The following is a 17,185-nucleotide window of genomic DNA, read 5'->3' as shown; positions in this document are numbered from 1 at the left end:
CATGCTGTGAAAAAGCACGGGTGTCTGTCTCTCCCTGTACCTACCTCTCTTATTTCCACACCTTAGTTCCACTCCTAATAACCCAGGACCATCATCTGGTAGTGACCCTTACCCTTCTCACCTCTCTTTCAAACCTGATTTCAGTCCACTTCCATAGTTAATAATGACGTGTTGGTGCTATTGAATGGTGAAAGGTGTTGTGCAGTAACAGTAACACACCTTCACCACTGATACCCAAACATGCTGCATTTCATAGTGTCTACCTACCTTACCCCCTGCGCCTGAATTCATCTCTGTGGCAGTCTTTGACAGTAACATCACTTTTTTCACTTTTACCTTGATCCTAAAGTAGCTAGGCACTGTAGTATCTGTTTAACCATAACATCACATGCTTTTAGTTTCCTGACTTTTTGGTCACATAACAACTCCACTATTTAATATCTTTTTTCCATTCACTCATCTTTTCACGTACACATTTCTCATATTTTTGTAAAAATTGTAGTGTTTTTCCTTTTTACTTTTGATATTCAGTTTCATATTTTTTTGTAAAAATATTTTTAAAACCCTTGCTTATCTCCAAATGTTTTCGATGAGCCTTGTTTAATGGGCGTACAGTAAGTAACGAGGGCTCCATGCAAACAAGTGAAAGGGTTCACTAGTGATACTGAGCTGTTTTGCTCGGGCATTCGTTCCCCCTCAGTACCAGTACAAGAAGAAATTCGAGGAGAGTAAGGGTCACTACCTTATGATCCCTGACACACCTGAGCAACTACACCTCAAAGAGGCTTCTGAGCTACAGAGTCACGTAAGTCTCAACCGCCACCATAGTATAGTAGTCCATACATACCCTGCTCACGGCGCCAACTACAGTGTGTGAGTGAATGAGTGAGCATGTGTGTGCAGTGTAGTGTGAGTCTGAAGGCGAGAGGTGAAAAAAAGTATTAGGCTTATAGTAAGACATATTGTTATTAATAGTGCCAAGCTCTGTGTGTGTGTATGTGTGTATGTGTGTGTGTGTGTGTGTGCGTGTGTGTGTGTGTCTCTGTGTGTACAGTATGTGAAAGACAGAGAGAGGTGAAAAGTCCAAGGCCCTTACCACCTCTCTGGCCTTCCATGATCCTGACCTTTTCCATTAGCACCAAAAGATGTGTTTGTGTGGGGTTTGTTATTGTTTTTATTTGTTTGGGTTTGGTCGGCCTATAAAAGGGGGTTTTACTGGACAGAATGGTCTGCTGGATTATGCAAGGCAGTTTTATGGTAACAGTAAAACCTTTTCCCACGTCACCTCATCATTAAAGCTGGAGCCAGCAGTGTACTGTAGTGTACTGTACATTGTCCTGCTCCCATCTCCGACATTAGGCTTGCTAGGGGTTAGTGACAACAGTTTTAAGTGTACTGTTTTAGCAATTTAGTGTACTGTACTTGTACTGTACACTACTGTAGTACTGTACTACTGTATGCTGTTTCCATGGCTACAGACAACAGCAAGTGGTACTTATGGTACACCATAATGCAAATTACATTCATTTTGTACTATGCAGCATCCAGTGTGTACTTATAGAACTGTTGTATATTTATAAAATGGCTATTTCATTAAATCAATTGTGATTAAGCCTTATACTTAACCTCTTTGCACAGAGCCTGTTAAAACTAAATTGTCAAGAAAGTTGTCTTAAGGTCTTTGCATACGCGGGGCGAATTATTCACATAAAACTATGTACACCGGGCACACCGGGCGCAACGCGATTCATCTGTTTTGAATTTTGTCATTAATGTGAGTTAGTTGTGCACTGCCTAATACACGTGTTGATAATGTCTGTGATGGCAGGTCAAGTACAAGGAGAAATATGAGAAGGAGAAGGGCAAGGCCATGTTGGACTTTGAGACTCCCACGTATGTGACCGCTAAGGAGGCCCAGAGCATGCAGAGTCAGGTACTTGCAGATGCATTCTACCTCTGCCATGGAACACTCGTTCACATGGTTACAATTGTTAACATGTTCCACACTTCGCAGGTGACCTGTGTCATGGACGCCTAGCTCTAAATTATCCTTTTTCCCCCACTCCAAGACGTATGTTTTTGGCTTGTGTCGCTGTCATTGTTACTGAGAAACATGCCTTGAATGTTAACGTAGAGGACAAAGTCACAGCTAAAGTCGGGTACCACTATGAGTAGTACCTTTCAATGTGTATGTAACTAAAGCTTACTGGTTGAATATATTCGCCGTGCATCAAAAGTCGAGGTAGAGTATGTGGCTTGCCAAATGAATGTGCATCGTACCTAACAAGCATATGTAATAATGTTGCTACGTTACTGTACTGCCTTGTACTGTATGTCTTGTTCTTCTGGAACGCACTCTTTATGCACAGAAAAATAACAACTCTATTCTCTAGAAATCTTTTGTCCCAACTGTACATATTCAATATCTACACGTATATCTGGAAAACAGATGTACAAAGTAGAAGTATTGTTATCGCTGTAGTTACAAGTTCCCTAGTTATGTGATATGACACAGTTGTAACCTTGTGTAACGTCATACCACTAGGAATGTAATTACATCCAAAACAGTACTTCTACTTTCTACATCTCCTCGCTCACCTAAATGGTAAGGAGGTGGGTGGCATTGAGGCAGCGATGCTTGTTGTGACATTTGCCTCTCTGATCCCTGCTGTGCCGGATATAGAAAGACTATAGGAAGGACTATGAGGAGGGCATGAGGGGCAAGAACCTGTCAGGCCTGGAGGTGACCCCGGCCATGTTACATGTCAGACATGCCACCAAAATAGTTAGCGAGGTAACCCGTTGAGTTGAGTTGAGTTGAGTGAAGTGGAGACCCCCACTTTCATTCTCCTGCCCTCTTCACTACCCCGGTAATAATACTAAGACCACATGTCATGCTATCACCTCCTCCAGCCATCATCACCTCCCTTTTTAATCCCAAGAGTGATTTTTTTTTCTTTTCTCTGAGGACTACTGAGTTTCTCCACAGTAGAGGTTAGGCTGCATGGTTCACCTTTCACAGATAATACACCAAAAGTAATTCCTCCCTCTTTCACAGCACTCCAGAGTGTCATTATGTAGGGCGAATAAGTGTTTTATTGGTGTTTTTTCCGTCTCTCTCTCGCTCTCTTTTGACGTTTTTTTTCTTAGAGTATCTATTTTTAACTTATTTAACCTCAGACTTCGCCAACACCTCCCACCCATCCATAACCTGCAGCGTGTCTTGTCGTGGTTGTGTGTGTGAATAACACCGTCGTGGTTTTGGCTTGTAAAGGACTGTCCTGTCACTGCCAGGAACAGTAAAGATATTATTGGACCGTGGTAACTTTTCATATTGTTCTACTTAAATTATACTCTTTTTAAAAACAAAAAAGAGCTGTGCTATAGGCCTATTGTTTGTCTTTGTGAATATGTCTGATGATGAACGATGTATGATGTTTTTTCATTCTCAATTGCTTACAAAATTCACCAACGCCTCTCTTCCATTATTATGAACAGACAATGTGAAACTACATGCTACTTTTGATGCAACGTGACAATTTAAAAAGTTGCAATCTGATTCCATTCCATAACATAACAATAACAATATATAACTAATGGACTTATTTAAAAAATGTACGTTGATTTTGTAGCACTGCTACTGTGTGTATTGTATGTACTCTGAGCCAAAGCGATGATGTTGATTGGCCGTTAAGACATGTCTACAGTAAGTCTCACCCTGGTCTGATGCAAGAGAGGTTTGGTGTAATTGTGTAATGTAGCCTTGTGTATGAGCAGTACTGTGCCGAACGCTGGCTCGTGTACTGCGTGCCTGTGTTGCCCTGCTGTCTTGTGTGTGTCTACGGCCTGTGTCTGTCTCTCTGCAGTCTCTCTTGTTCTTCTCCGCCATGTAGAAAGAGTACAGAAGGGATCTAGAGGAAGGGGTGAAGGGTAAAGGTCTCATGGTACTGGAGGAAACTCCGGAACTGCTGAGGGCAAAGAATGCTACTCAGATCCTCAACGAGGTAGGACGGGTCGTAGGATGTGTCATCATCATACCGCTGTTTCGTGACTGCCCCCCTCCCCCTCAGAAGTCCCCTTCTTCTTGGCTTAGCTGCCTTGTTAACATGCCATCATGTCAACTGAATGTCTGCCTTGTTTGTTCGACTGTGTAAACTAACACTTTCTGATGTAACTAACACCGTCAATCCAGCATAAATAATTCTGCTTTGATCATTTAATTGATGGCGTCTTATAACCAGATGTTTTATTTCCACTAAACATGACTTTGCCTTACAGATTTACACGGACTCCTTGAAGTCACATAACTCTTCTGTCACATGGTTTACTTGATTATCCTGTTGTCCTCCATTTTGTAGAATGTTTTCATACATTGATTCTAACCATGGTAACCTCCATTGTCATAGCATTTCCTTAATTTAGGCACCTAACTGTTAAAATAAGTAACACATGGTAATGCTTTCTTTGAAGTTTAGTTCATGTCTCTCTCTACTGGATAGAAATTGTAACTGGGGTCTTTTTGTAACAGTCAGCATTGACAAACATAATATATATATAACGTTTGTTTAACACTGCACACTGGACAATGTTATTGGTTTCTCTTTATTTCTTGGAGCAAACAACGCATTTCGCCCAGTGCGTCTTCAGAACAGTATCTAGTGAGCAGTGTTTAATGAACTTTTCATATTGATCAAGTCTTCCTGCCTAACACCTGCACCTGGACAACTGAAGGGTTGACTTTAATGTATTTTTATAACATATTTGTCTTGGGGTTTTCAGAGAGTGTACAAGAAGGCATTGGAGCTAGAGATCAAGGGCAAAGGAATGTTGGCTTTGGCTACAGATACTCCAGACTTCATGAGGGCCAGAAACGCGACCGATATCCTCAGTCAGGTTTGTGTCATACTGTATCCCTAAACCAAGGGGGCTTTCCAAAACGATGACTCAGTAGTAAACCAGGTTACATTAACCTTGAAGTACTGTCGTGGTAAATAATCTAATAGAAGAGCCCGTAGTCCTCATTTTCTTACCTGAATGACTGTGGGCTCTCCATTAGCAGGTGAACCATGGCCTGGCTGTAGGTTAACTTAACCAGGTTTATCACTTAACCATGTTCTTGGAATACCGTCCAGAGGGGCATAAAGTAGAAGAAGAGGTAAAAGGAAAGTAAAACCTATCGTGAGGTACAATATAATGAATGGTGAAGCAGCTATGTAATATGTGCTTTATTTTACATCATGAATTTGCTTCTACTTCTACCCTATGCACCTCTGCCCTAAACGCTAAGAACTACGAATCTGCACAGTAAATGTTGCCATGTAAATTCAACACTTAACAGTAACAGTAACAGTTACAGTGACCCTACTCTCTGACTGTTGAATCAAAGTGCAAAATGTATTGTGTACCAATGGAAGCTTAATTAGCATGCTTCCTGGTACATTTTGGAAATGGTTGGATGGTTACTGACCTGTGATCTGTAAATGTCTAATCTCAGACCAAGTACAAGCAGACCGCCGATAGGGACCGCTCTATCTACACCACTGTGATCGATACCCCAGACATCATCCATGCTCAACAGATGAAGCAGATTGTGAGCCAGGTAAGAACCTTTTGTTATGTTGGAAAGACTTTCCGCCTCTGGAATGGCATTGTACTATGTACTATTCTTATCTCACCATTTTTGTTAGAGCTCTAAGCTCTAAGGTGAAGGATAACATAACCTGCCGTGATCTTCATAATAATGTGAATATTCACAGACCTGATAAGATTAACCCATTCATGCCTAAAGCACCTGCAAAAAACACCTGATAAGTGTCTATGTCCTTTTTAGGTAAAAGTGCCCTAAGTCTATGAAAACGTATATCCCAGCCTCTGAAGAACATACTGTAGGAAAATAAAATAAGATGCATTTAAAAGCTAAGACCCCCATCTTGCATTAGAATGTGTTCATTCAGTTCTAACATAACGTTTAAATTTTTTTAAAAATCTCAAATCTCATGAGCCAGAGTGCTCCGTCAATGCAGCTTCAGGCGCCTGGGTCAATGTTTCACTACGCAGCATCCAGCATCAATGGGTTTAAATGATTATTTCCCAACAGAAAAAATACAAGGAGGAGGCTGAGAGGACCATGTCTCACTATGTCCCCGTCCTGGACACTCCTGAAATGCAGAGAGTGCGTGAGAACCAGAAGAATTTCAGCACCGTAAGTGTCATCATCGCCCCTGTGCCTTTGTTTTTACCGTATGTCTTTTCGAGTCCAATAACTGTTTCTGTGGTCTTTTTTGTGTGTTTCAAGTCAAACAATTGTCTTCTTGTTTGTACTGTATTGTCATACTGTGTAATGTTGTTGTCAAGTTGCTGTCCTGTTTCACTTTGGGTTTTGTCTAAACTCACATATTAGGTTTTAAAGGTATCTTTAGGTTTTTGTTTCAACATTTTTCTTCTTTCACTTAGAGTACTCTTTTTTACTTTTGAAGTATTTACAGTAGCATATACAGTAGGATTTTTTTGTATTTTTTCCACAAAACTTTTTTTCTTGTAAAGCATTTTAACTGCCCTTGTGTTTTTCTTCTCTATAGCTTCAGTACCAGACTGACCTTAAAAACAGTAAGGGCAAAGTTTCAGCAGTAACGGAGACACCTGAAATGCTTCGTGTTAAAGAAAATTCAAAGAATTTCAGCTCGGTACTCACTTCTCTTGAGTATATATTTTTTGAGTTTCCTAACAACATAATTTTTCCTCATTTTTTCTTACACTTTCTTGGTTTTATTGTTTTTCCCCACTACTTCACACTACTACAGTAGATTAACAAAGATAATTTTATAAACAAACTTTTACAAGTTTTAACTTTAAATTCCTGTTTGAAGCAATAGTGGTAGCCTAACCTTTAGGACACGTTAATTACCAATGTTTTGTCTATTCTGTGTGAAGTCTTCTATGCACCACTTACCAGCTGTGGTTGAAGTGTATAGTTTGTGTTCAAGTGTGTGAAATGTGTGTCCTTGTGTGCGTCTCACATCTTTGTTTGAAGTCAATGTTTTCTGTATAAATGGTGCGAAACTTTGTCTGGTGGGCTGCCCAGACCAAAAAAAACAACAAAAGTCTCTGAAGAAGAAACAAACCATCCCTGACTTTATTTTTTCATGTCCTACTGCTCTCACCCCTCAATGTTTAAAGATTCTTTACAAGGAGGATTTGGGAGGCGGAACAGCGATCTCTGAGACCCCAGAGATGGAGAGAGTTAAACGCAATCAGGAAAATATTAGCACGGTACACACTGGTGTGGTGTGACCCTATCTTTCCCATCCTCCCATGACTCCACTCGCCCAAACCTCTGTCCTTCCTTCCCTATGCTTAAAATGATAATACTGCTGCCTCTTTCCAAAAGGATAAATTGACACTACAGTCACATTTAATGACCATTCTCTGCCGTTATCAGTTCATATACTAATGCTGTGAAGTGGAGACCATTTGCAATCCAATAAAAGTGTTACAACTCAGAGATAATGACATAACAAATATCATACATCAGCTTTTTAATACAGACTTCCATCACCAAAACACGGTGTTGTTACACACACGGATGTGTCAACAATGCTTTCTTTTTACAAGCCATGATGATGTTGGGTGAAAACATAACTTCACAACCAAAAAAAGATGCCTTGTTGTCATAGTGCTAAGCAGTTGCCCTTTTTTATCCTGTCCCTTCACGTGTTGCATCATACTGTATCATAGTGATGTCATTTTTTTTGCTTCTGTTGCTGTACATAAATAATGCTGCAATGGTCGGGGCGGTAGGCAAAGTACAAGGACTCACTAGGCCAGGGTATATCCATACCAGACCTCCCCGAGGTGCAGCGGGTCCGGGAGACACAGAAGAACATCAGTTCGGTAGTATACACCCGTCTCCATAGATACCGTATCTCCTCTCCCCCGGAACCCTTTTGAACTACTACTTCAACTCATTACCCCCACCTCCTGTTGAGTGAACCTCACGTTTGTTCCCTCTTAACGTGTTTTTTTGCCGAGAGATGACTGTCTTGGTTGATTCTTCACAAGACAGGTCTTTTTTTGTGTAAATAATATTCAGGGCAGGTTTCTACAAGTTCAGAAATCTTCCGTGCTGCTAACTTTTACATAAATTTTTTCACACTTTTTAAAAAACTTACTTTTGTTTTCCTCAAATATAGTGATGTCACTTTTTTTGCTTCTTTTGTTGAACAAAAATAATGCTGCAATGGTCGGGGCGGTAGGCAAAGTACAAGGACTCACTAGGCCAGGGTATATCCATACCAGACCTCCCCGAGGTGCAGCGGGTCCGGGAGACACAGAAGAACATCAGTTCGGTAGTATACACCCGTCTCCATAGATACCGTATCTCCTCTCCCCGGAACCCTTTTGAACTACTACTTCAACTCATTACCCCCACCTCCTGTTGAGTGAACCTCACGTTTATTCCCTCTTAACGTGTTTTTTTTTCTTGGTTGACTCTACACAAGACAGGTCTTTTTTTGTGTAAATAATATTCAGGTCAGATTTCTACAACTGCTAACTTTTACATCATTTTTCTTTTTTTTACTTACTTTTTGTTTTCCTCAAACATGGTGTGAGCTTTAACATTTTTTATTTTTAACCAGTTTTGAGTGGTTTTTTGGCAAACTTTTTAAACTTTTAAAAAATGTTATTTAACTTTTTACAGTACATCCAACGGGTAAGGCAATACAATGTTCGTGATTTTTGTCTTGTGTTTTCTCTTCTTGTTTTCTGCATTTTTGTGCATTTTTTGCCATCTGTTTTCACTTTTTGAAAGATTCGGTACAAGGAGGATTTGGGAGGCGGAACTGCAATATCAGAGACTCCTGAGATGGAGAGAGTTAAACGCAATCAGCAAAATATTAGCACGGTACAGTCCAAAGATTTTCCCCGAAGCCCCCTTTTGTTACGTTCCCAGTCTAACTGATCCTTTGTAACCTTGTGTGATGAAATACTGGGCAACTCCAGGAGACTATTATTTCAACATTTTTAACATCAATTTCCAAATCAAAAGCTCAGAAGCTGTTTCTATTTTCACAGTAGATGAGGAAATGTTAATGGTTGAACCAGTCAGTAAGAACATGTTATGCAGGAATGTGTAGGTCTGATAAACAAACAAGCTATGGCTGTGTGTCTATGAACTATGTCATAGCTGTCTGTTTATCAAGAACGGCAGTGTACTGTGATGTCTTATTCTGCTCTCACTGTTTACTGTTGTGTTGTAACGTAATGTAGCCTCTGGGCATTTCTACTGTCACATTCTTCATTTGACATTTGGTTTATCCATTTATGTCACTGCTCTTGCCTGCCTGCATGGAATTGAAATGGGCTGTAGATAAAGTACAAGGATTCGTTGGGTCAAGGTACAGCCATTCCGGACCTTCCAGAGGTGAAGCGCGTCCGGGAAACCCAAAAGAACATCAGCTCGGTAGTGGAACCACGACAACATTTTCTCTCCAGTTGCCTTTTCCCCCTCCAATTAACCTTCATTTCACCTGTTCCCTCCCAGTACATCCTTTGATGGTTTTCACTGGTTACTTTTTTCTTTTTTTTTGCTTTATTTTCCATCTCCATCCTTATCAACACCAACCCATCATCACTGCAGATGGAAAAGAAGTATCCATTTCTTTTTGAGTGACCTTACTGGCCCTTCCCTTCATCATGTCTTCCTCAAGTACCATCCCTCAACCGAAAACAAACATTGCTCAGCAAATTCACCTCCTTAATCCAAACCTATAGGCCTAGGCTAGGGTCTGATGTGCTGTGCACTCAACTTTCCAATGACCAAACATTCCACTGCTTCTTGTTGTTCTCTCTTTGTGTTTTCTTTTCTCTATGTTCAAAAAAAAAAAGAGAGAATAACAATCACCACTAATACAACTTTTTAGTATTACAGCAGTTCACACAACTCTCTGTTTTTTTCCCCTCCTGTTTGGGTGCACTCACTGACAGATGTGTTGTGATGGCAGCAGCAGTACCTTTTAGACATCCTGGTCATGAGATCAAATGCAAGGATGTAAAAGGCCTAGCTGTGGTGGCCTACATGTTGTACCTGTTTGTGATTGGTCCCTTCTGGGCCCACTGTCCCTCTCCACTCTAGGTTTTGTATAAGGACATCGGAGTCAAGGGAACACCCGTGGTGTTCACGCCAGAGATGGAACGGGTGAAAAGGAACCAAGAACACATTAGCTCGGTATTTCCTCCAGCGGGACGTTGTGCTAGAACTAGCGTGTTAGCTAGTCACCTAAACCTTCTAACTCTTTCTCCCTCTTGCTTAGATGGCTAATAATATTAACTTCCCATCGCCCTGTTGACCATGAAAAAATACAGTATAGTGTGTACATCATTGCTTAAGTTTACCTGTGTCACACATCATCACCAAATCTCTTCATTTGTGGCCATTGTCTCCCAGCACAACCATCTCCCTCCTTCCCAGCATGGGACCGTTTGCGTTTTCCCCTCGCGCGGTTTGCGGAAATATGCTAATTCATCTGTCAGAGGTTTATTAATAACAACACACACGCACCATAGTCCACGTTTGTCGTTATGTGTGTCTTTTCCCTCTCCCTTTCTCCCATTTCGATTAAATGTCCAATGTGTGATTGATTCGGACGCATACTGTTTGGGTAACTCACCTCTTGTTTGCGCTGTTCTGTCTTGTTCCCCAGGTGCTGTACTCAGACAGCTTCCGTAAGCAGGTGCAGGGCAAGGCCGCATTCGTGCTGGACACTCCTGAGATGAGGCGCGTGAAGGAGACTCAGCGCATCATCTCTGGAGTAAGTTGATTTTAGAAGTCGTAGGGGGGAAAATGCTAGAAAAGTTGTAGGTTATGAAATTAACACCTGTCCATTTTCCTTTTTCTTTCGTTTTTATTTTATTAACTCAAATAAATAACTGTATTGGTAACTTATTTATTATTTTGGCCTATTATTATTATTATTATTATTATTATTATTATTATTATTATTATTATTATTATTATTATCATTATTATTATTATTATTAGGCCTATTATTATATTGTTTTTATTATATATTTTTTAATTATATTTTATTTATTTATTATTATTATTATTATTATTATTATTATTATTATTCTTATTATTATTGGTCAGTTTTATATCCCAACAGAAAGCAATGACCATGAAGCAGTTTTACCCAATTGTGTTTGTATTGCATTTTATTCAAGTGTGTCACCCTAACTTGTCTAACAGGTCAGATATCACCAGGACTTCGAGAAGAGCAAGGGTAGCTTCACCCAGACTGTGAGCGACCCTGTGACCGAACGCGTGAAGAAGAACACCCAGGACGTCAGTGACATCAACTACCGTGGCATCCAGAGGCGTGTCGTCGAGATGGAGAGGAGGCGTGCCGAGGAGCACGATCTGGAGACCATCACTGGTAAACAACACTCCCCTACAGGCCCTCTAAAAACACATCATATCAGTGGCGTGCACAGAGATTTTGAGGGGCAGGTGCTTGAGGGGGAGCAGGGGGCATGTGGAACTTCCAGCTGCCTTACTACGCTGTAGTAGAGGCTATGTAGCCTATTACTGTATCTGGGCATTATTGTCACATGCATTTTGATCATCAAGCATTCGTAGATGGTCATGCAAAACATGGACCACTGTACAAAAGGAAGATTGTACACGCACATCCCAGATAAAGGTGCTGGACAAAGGCTGATTCGAGTTTTAGAGTGAGGAGGAGTTTCCTTTGTTGTTTTATTCCATGCTGGCAGAACTACATCGAGGACTTCTTCAGATTCCCTACCTTGGTATGGTCCAAACGTAGTTTGAATAAAACACAAAAAAGAATCTGAAGTGTTCAGACTCCTCACTCTACAGCTGGAACACTAATGGACCTGAGTTTGTAATTGAGCCTGTGCCTAGTCAGAGTGGAAATGTTTTCAACTTTTGTGCGCCCAAGCATTGTTTGGTTTTGCCATATAGTCACTGCCATATACAGTTATAGGCACTGACACAGTAAAAACAAAAAAATGCCAATGACAGAATGATCCATCTCGCCATCAAGTCCATCCACACTTCTAATTCTACATCTAATTCTGGACACGTTTGTGTATGCCACCAACAGACCTCCGTGTGTGGCGCACAAACCCTGGCTCCGTCTTTGACTACGATCCAGCTGAGGACAACATCCAGTCCAGGAGTCTGCACATGATGTCAGGTGAGAGAGATGTCTTACTGAATGTCTGGCCAGGGTTGCTGACACAGCTTTGCCCGGGTCCAGGACAAAGTCATCTGAAGAGCCCCCTAACCCAATGCGAGCCCCTCTATTCAATACAAAAGTCCAATTAGGCCAGGGGTCCCCAAACTAAGGCCGTGGGCCGGATGCGGCCCGCCATGCCCCTTTGACCGGCCCTCCACCTCTCTACACCTCACCATTTGAACTGGCCCAAAGAAGCAATCCTCACAGAAAAAAAGATAAAATATACTTTTTAAATATTTTAATTTTCATAACCTAGTGTGAATCACCAGAAGTTTCTTGTCTTGATAGTTTCTCATCTCACTGTAATATAAACAGGCCTACCATTTCTATTGTATCACTCATAAAATGTCAATCACCATATTTTACTAACCTTTCCTTGCTATTTTTACATGGTTATTAGAAATCAAAAGGAATAGCTGTGGTATTTCAAATTGAAAAACATGTGAAGTACTCACTTCTTTTGCAAATCACTTGTAATGATATCTTATGGCTATAACAGGCAGTGGCCTAGTAAACAGCCCACATGATTGATCCCGGCCCCTGATCAGTCATGAACGACAATGTGGCCCCCAGAGAAAAAAATGTGGGGACCCCTGAATTAGGCGTTGTACTGTATATAACCAGAGAAAAACTAAGACTTGAATGTCAGTCTTACCTCGCTCAGGCTTAATGTGTCTATGACAGCTCTCAGCAGCATTTTTCGAATTTGCCAATGATGTGAACGAAGATATTTCGGTAAAGGTAGGGATGAAAAATGTTTGTTTATCAAAATACTTGGCTATGTATAATCGGCGCCTTAGTTCAGGCCCACGGGCCCACAGGTCCCGAAGGATCGGGGCAAACTGAAACGTCCCACCCTAACCCCCTTCCCAAAGCGCAGGTAGCATGCTGTACTGTACAGTATGTCCGGCAGGTAAAAAGAAAAAATAATACATAAATGGTGTTGGAGGGTCTCCTTTTTTTTAAAGGAATGTGACAGAGCTGGATAAAGTAAAAAGTAAGAGTAGAAGCTGAGTGAAAACCCTCATGAGGCACTTGTTAGATTCAGTGTAACAACTGTCTTAATATGATATCACATCCTGTTGTACTGTTGTAAATCATGATTATACTTCTACTTACACCCACCTGAGAAATGGAAAGTGGTCCCAAAACAATAATTGTTTGGCCCCAAGGCCGGTGTAAGTCCGTATGTCCATTGACTGTGCATTCTAAAATTATTCACCTTTTTATCCACAGTTATAAGGGCAGTGCCATTACTATTTAGGTAGCAATTACTAGTACTAAATTATACAGAAGGGCTATGGGCAGAGAACAGGAACAGATGGGAAGGCATGAAAAACGTTGAAATGGGCTGGGTTAGTGGGCGTGGTAATACGGTGTGTGGATTAAATTGTTCACATGCATTATACTTGTAATAGGATAGTGTTTCTCAATGGGAGCTTTAGGGAGGGCATTGAGAAGGATACAGCTGAAAAGGGAGCTGCTTAGTTGCCATAGATGGGCATTAGTCCATTTCTATTTTTCAATACTAAGGGGGGCGTTGTCAGGCTTATGATGAGGTCAAGGGGGCGTTGGAAGACTTGTGACAAGGTCAAGGGGGCGTTTGTTCAAAGGTTGAGAACCACTTTAACAGAACATACAGCCGCTGCCTCAGCACAGCCATATTCTCCTGTAACCTTTGACTGCTCTCCCCCCCAGTGCAAGCCCAGCGTCGCAGCAAGGAGCACTCTCGCTCCACCAGTGCCATGAGTGGCGGATTCGGTGATGAGTCCAAGTCCGAGGTGTCTGAGAACGTTGACGGACACCATATGTCCCTCTACAGTACCAACATAGCTGCCTCTTCCATAGGTACGTTTAACGGGACCTCAACCATAGGTACGTTCATGTTATTTAGAGTATACTATGGTGTATTTGAAGAGTTTCATTGCAAAATGGTGTATCCACCATTTTTGACTTTTGCATGTTTTCTTGAAAATGACTGTTCAGAAGTCCTATCATCTATGTGTGAACTCTGCCATTCAAATATTTTGAGAACATACTTTTTAAACCTATATGAAATTAGTGCATTTTACAATGTGATGCAATGGAATGCCAAATACAAAAATGTCAATTTCCCAAAATGTTTAAAAATGGATACACCGTTTTGCAATGGAACTCTTCATATACATGTTGGAATTTCTTTGGGCATACTGTGCTGTGATGTGATCTGGTCTGTGATCACAATGACACACAGGCCCAAACCAGGGGGTGTCAAACTCAAATCGACTGAGGGCCAAAAACAAAGTCTGGAACAAAGTAGCGGGCTGAACTCAATATTTTGAAAAATGGACTAAAATTGTGCGTACATGCACTTAATACATTTCACACACACTCTTTCTCATCACATATGGTAGTTCAAATGTTCTGCACAGATTGTGTTCCGTATCAGTGTGAGCTCTTTCATTGGCCTGGGCCTACTCATACTCCTGTGACATCATTCCAAATTTCATGCTGAAGTCTTGTTGTGCTATACATTATTGGTGTAAGTGGGCCAACTGTAAGACACGTTTGAAATGATCTCGCGGACTGAAAAAAATGACTCCGCTGGCCACATTTGGCACTCGGGCCAGAGTTTGACATCCCTGCATTAGGCTGTTGAACAAATGTTCAGATGCAGTGTACCTGTGTCAAGCTGCTGTTTTGTCCGTGCCATACCAGGTTACCAGCAGGCCAGGACTGTTGAGCTCCAGCAGAGGTCCTCATCAGTGGCCACCCAGCAGACTACCGTCTCTTCCATCCCATCCCACCCATCAACCACTGGCGTGAGTACCTCAACCAATCTTTAAGTATTTACCTGTATACAGCATCATTTTTATCAATTTTACTCACATTTACTCAATGTGCAAAAAAATTGTATGAGTATGAAAATAAAATTCAAGACTACCGTATCCACAGTAATTACAGTATTAGATGTCTGCCACCAAGTCATGCATACATCCACTATTAACTCTTTTCCAAAATTATGATTGGCAAAATTAAAATGTTCAAGCAAAACATTCTCTTTAGAAGAGTAACCATTGAAATCACCAAAGGAAATGCTCTTCACTTTCACATCACCCAACCACCTTGGAGCACAGCCTAAGCGTAAAACGTGTCACACATGCATGGCAATGATAATGTCCCAATGCTATGCACAGACATGCTTCATCCAATGTCCCAATGCTATGTGATGTTCCTTCTTCCCCCCCTCACAGAAAACTGTCCGTGCCATGTATGACTACTCCGCTGCCGACACAGACGAGGTGTCCTTCAAGGACGGCGACGTCATCGTCAACGTTCAGTCCATCGACGAGGGCTGGATGTACGGCACCGTGCAGCGCTCCGGCAAGACAGGCATGCTGCCAGCCAACTACGTGGAAGCCGTCTAAGCTACAAATCCGAAGCCCTCCTCCTCCTGCCTTGAGGAGTGAGTGTACCTATCCACTGGGGGAAATGCACCAGAGGAAAAAAAACAACAGAAAAAAGAAACTGAAACCTGTAACATCTTAGGCTTCCTTGAAAACAAATGTTTCATGTTTAGCTGCTAGGATTAGTTGTTCATTTTAGAGATGTTTTTGTCTTAAGTTATCTGTGAATCCACGTTTTGTTTTGCCTCCATGTCCCTGTTTCCCTTGAGGATGTATGTGAAGTACAGTTTAAACTGCTAAATTATGTAATAAACACACACGTATACGACAGACCACTTTTAGGATTATTTATATTTTACTATATAGTATTCTCACACGAAAAGTATGAATTGACAGAAAGCCCAGGTTTTTTTTTTTTTACAATGCATAAGACTCTTGACTCGATGTCAAATGTGATATTCCTTGGAGATGTCAAAAGAAATTGTAAAGTTGGAAGAGAAAGAATGGGCTGAATGTACTACTGTGCACATTTCCCTAAGGGGAAAGCACAGTCTGAAATGACAAAGTTTTTTTTCAGAGCAACACTGAACATTGACTGAAAGTTGATATGGGATTCACTGTGGGAACAAAAAAGACAAAATGTAAACCCACTGTGAACCCAGGGGTAGGCCTACACACCATCCCTCCCTCCCCTAAATGCAAACCTGTACTGACAAGTTTTGAAAGACGAGCCTCTTCCCTCCAATGCTGTAGGCTGACCGTTTAGGATGCATGTGTGTTTTGTTTCTTCCGATTCCCTCGGTAACAGGGCATGGAAGTGGTATTACCTTGGAGCTGTAGAGATGAATAAAGCACACCAGGCTTCTGCAATACAACATCCCCGTCTCCTCCCATCTATGGCCAATTATTGTGTTTGGTGACCAAAAAAACAAAACACATCAAATTATTGTACAAGTTATGCAAATTGTGCATATTTGAGTCCTAGCAGTGGTAAAATAAACCATCAAAAAATACCAAATTTAAATCCAATCGAGTATATGAATAAAGCACAACAGGCTTCTGCAATACAACACACCTGTCTGAGACTCCTCAATCTATGACCAATGATTGTGTTTAATAACCAAAAACAAATACATGTTCAATTACTGTACAAAAAGTCATGCAACTTTTTCACAGGAATTTGAGTCCTAGCAATGGTATGATATGATCAGAAAATACCAACTTCACACCCAAAGGAGTGTATATATATATATTGTTTGATTACCAAAAACAAAGTCAACTTAAATTACAGTTTAAGTCCCTTTTGCATAGGAGTCCTAGAAATTTAACTATCAGACCAAATTTACATCCAATCTGATACACCACATTACCAAAAGTATTCACTAACCTGCGTTAACTCACATGAATTTACTTTAAGTGTCATCCCATAACTTAACCCATACAGTTCAGTATGATGTCAGTGCACCTTTTACAGCCATTACAGCTTCAACTCTTTTGGGAATACTGTCCACGAGGTTGAGGAGCACATTTATAGGAATT

The 17,185-nt window shown here is 41.0% G+C and overlaps 1 protein-coding gene across 19 annotated transcripts in view; it reads left to right on the top strand.

The window, feature by feature from the left end:
• neb (nebulin) overlaps nucleotides 1-16,521 on the top strand; it is a 76,937-nt gene extending 60,416 nt beyond the window's left edge. For 4 of the 19 annotated variants that reach the window (XM_063214167.1, XM_063214164.1, XM_063214161.1 and 1 more), the window contains 20 exons: nucleotides 701-805; nucleotides 1,829-1,933; nucleotides 2,684-2,794; nucleotides 3,894-4,004; nucleotides 4,780-4,893; nucleotides 5,495-5,599; nucleotides 6,098-6,202; nucleotides 6,579-6,683; nucleotides 7,177-7,269; nucleotides 7,798-7,890; nucleotides 8,253-8,345; nucleotides 8,810-8,902; nucleotides 9,368-9,460; nucleotides 10,133-10,225; nucleotides 10,701-10,808; nucleotides 11,246-11,432; nucleotides 12,126-12,218; nucleotides 13,959-14,135; nucleotides 14,958-15,061; nucleotides 15,494-16,521. In XM_063214167.1, the coding sequence (XP_063070237.1) occupies nucleotides 701-805; nucleotides 1,829-1,933; nucleotides 2,684-2,794; nucleotides 3,894-4,004; nucleotides 4,780-4,893; nucleotides 5,495-5,599; nucleotides 6,098-6,202; nucleotides 6,579-6,683; nucleotides 7,177-7,269; nucleotides 7,798-7,890; nucleotides 8,253-8,345; nucleotides 8,810-8,902; nucleotides 9,368-9,460; nucleotides 10,133-10,225; nucleotides 10,701-10,808; nucleotides 11,246-11,432; nucleotides 12,126-12,218; nucleotides 13,959-14,135; nucleotides 14,958-15,061; nucleotides 15,494-15,667 (2,262 nt within the window). In that variant the 3' untranslated portion in view covers nucleotides 15,668-16,521. Of the gene's footprint in view, nucleotides 1-700; nucleotides 806-1,828; nucleotides 1,934-2,683; nucleotides 2,795-3,893; nucleotides 4,005-4,779; nucleotides 4,894-5,494; nucleotides 5,600-6,097; nucleotides 6,203-6,578; nucleotides 6,684-7,176; nucleotides 7,270-7,797; nucleotides 8,346-8,809; nucleotides 8,903-9,367; nucleotides 9,461-10,132; nucleotides 10,226-10,700; nucleotides 10,809-11,245; nucleotides 11,433-12,125; nucleotides 12,219-13,958; nucleotides 14,136-14,957; nucleotides 15,062-15,493 lie in introns of those variants that run through there. The other 15 variants (XM_063214173.1, XM_063214169.1, XM_063214163.1 and 12 more) reach the window with 14 other exon arrangements.
• Nucleotides 16,522-17,185: the final 664 nt, after the last annotated feature.

The sequence above is a fragment of the Engraulis encrasicolus genome, chromosome 13, assembly GCF_034702125.1.
Source record: "Engraulis encrasicolus isolate BLACKSEA-1 chromosome 13, IST_EnEncr_1.0, whole genome shotgun sequence".
Taxonomy (NCBI): domain Eukaryota; kingdom Metazoa; phylum Chordata; class Actinopteri; order Clupeiformes; family Engraulidae; genus Engraulis; species Engraulis encrasicolus.
This window is presented reverse-complemented; position numbering and strand designations above follow the sequence as displayed.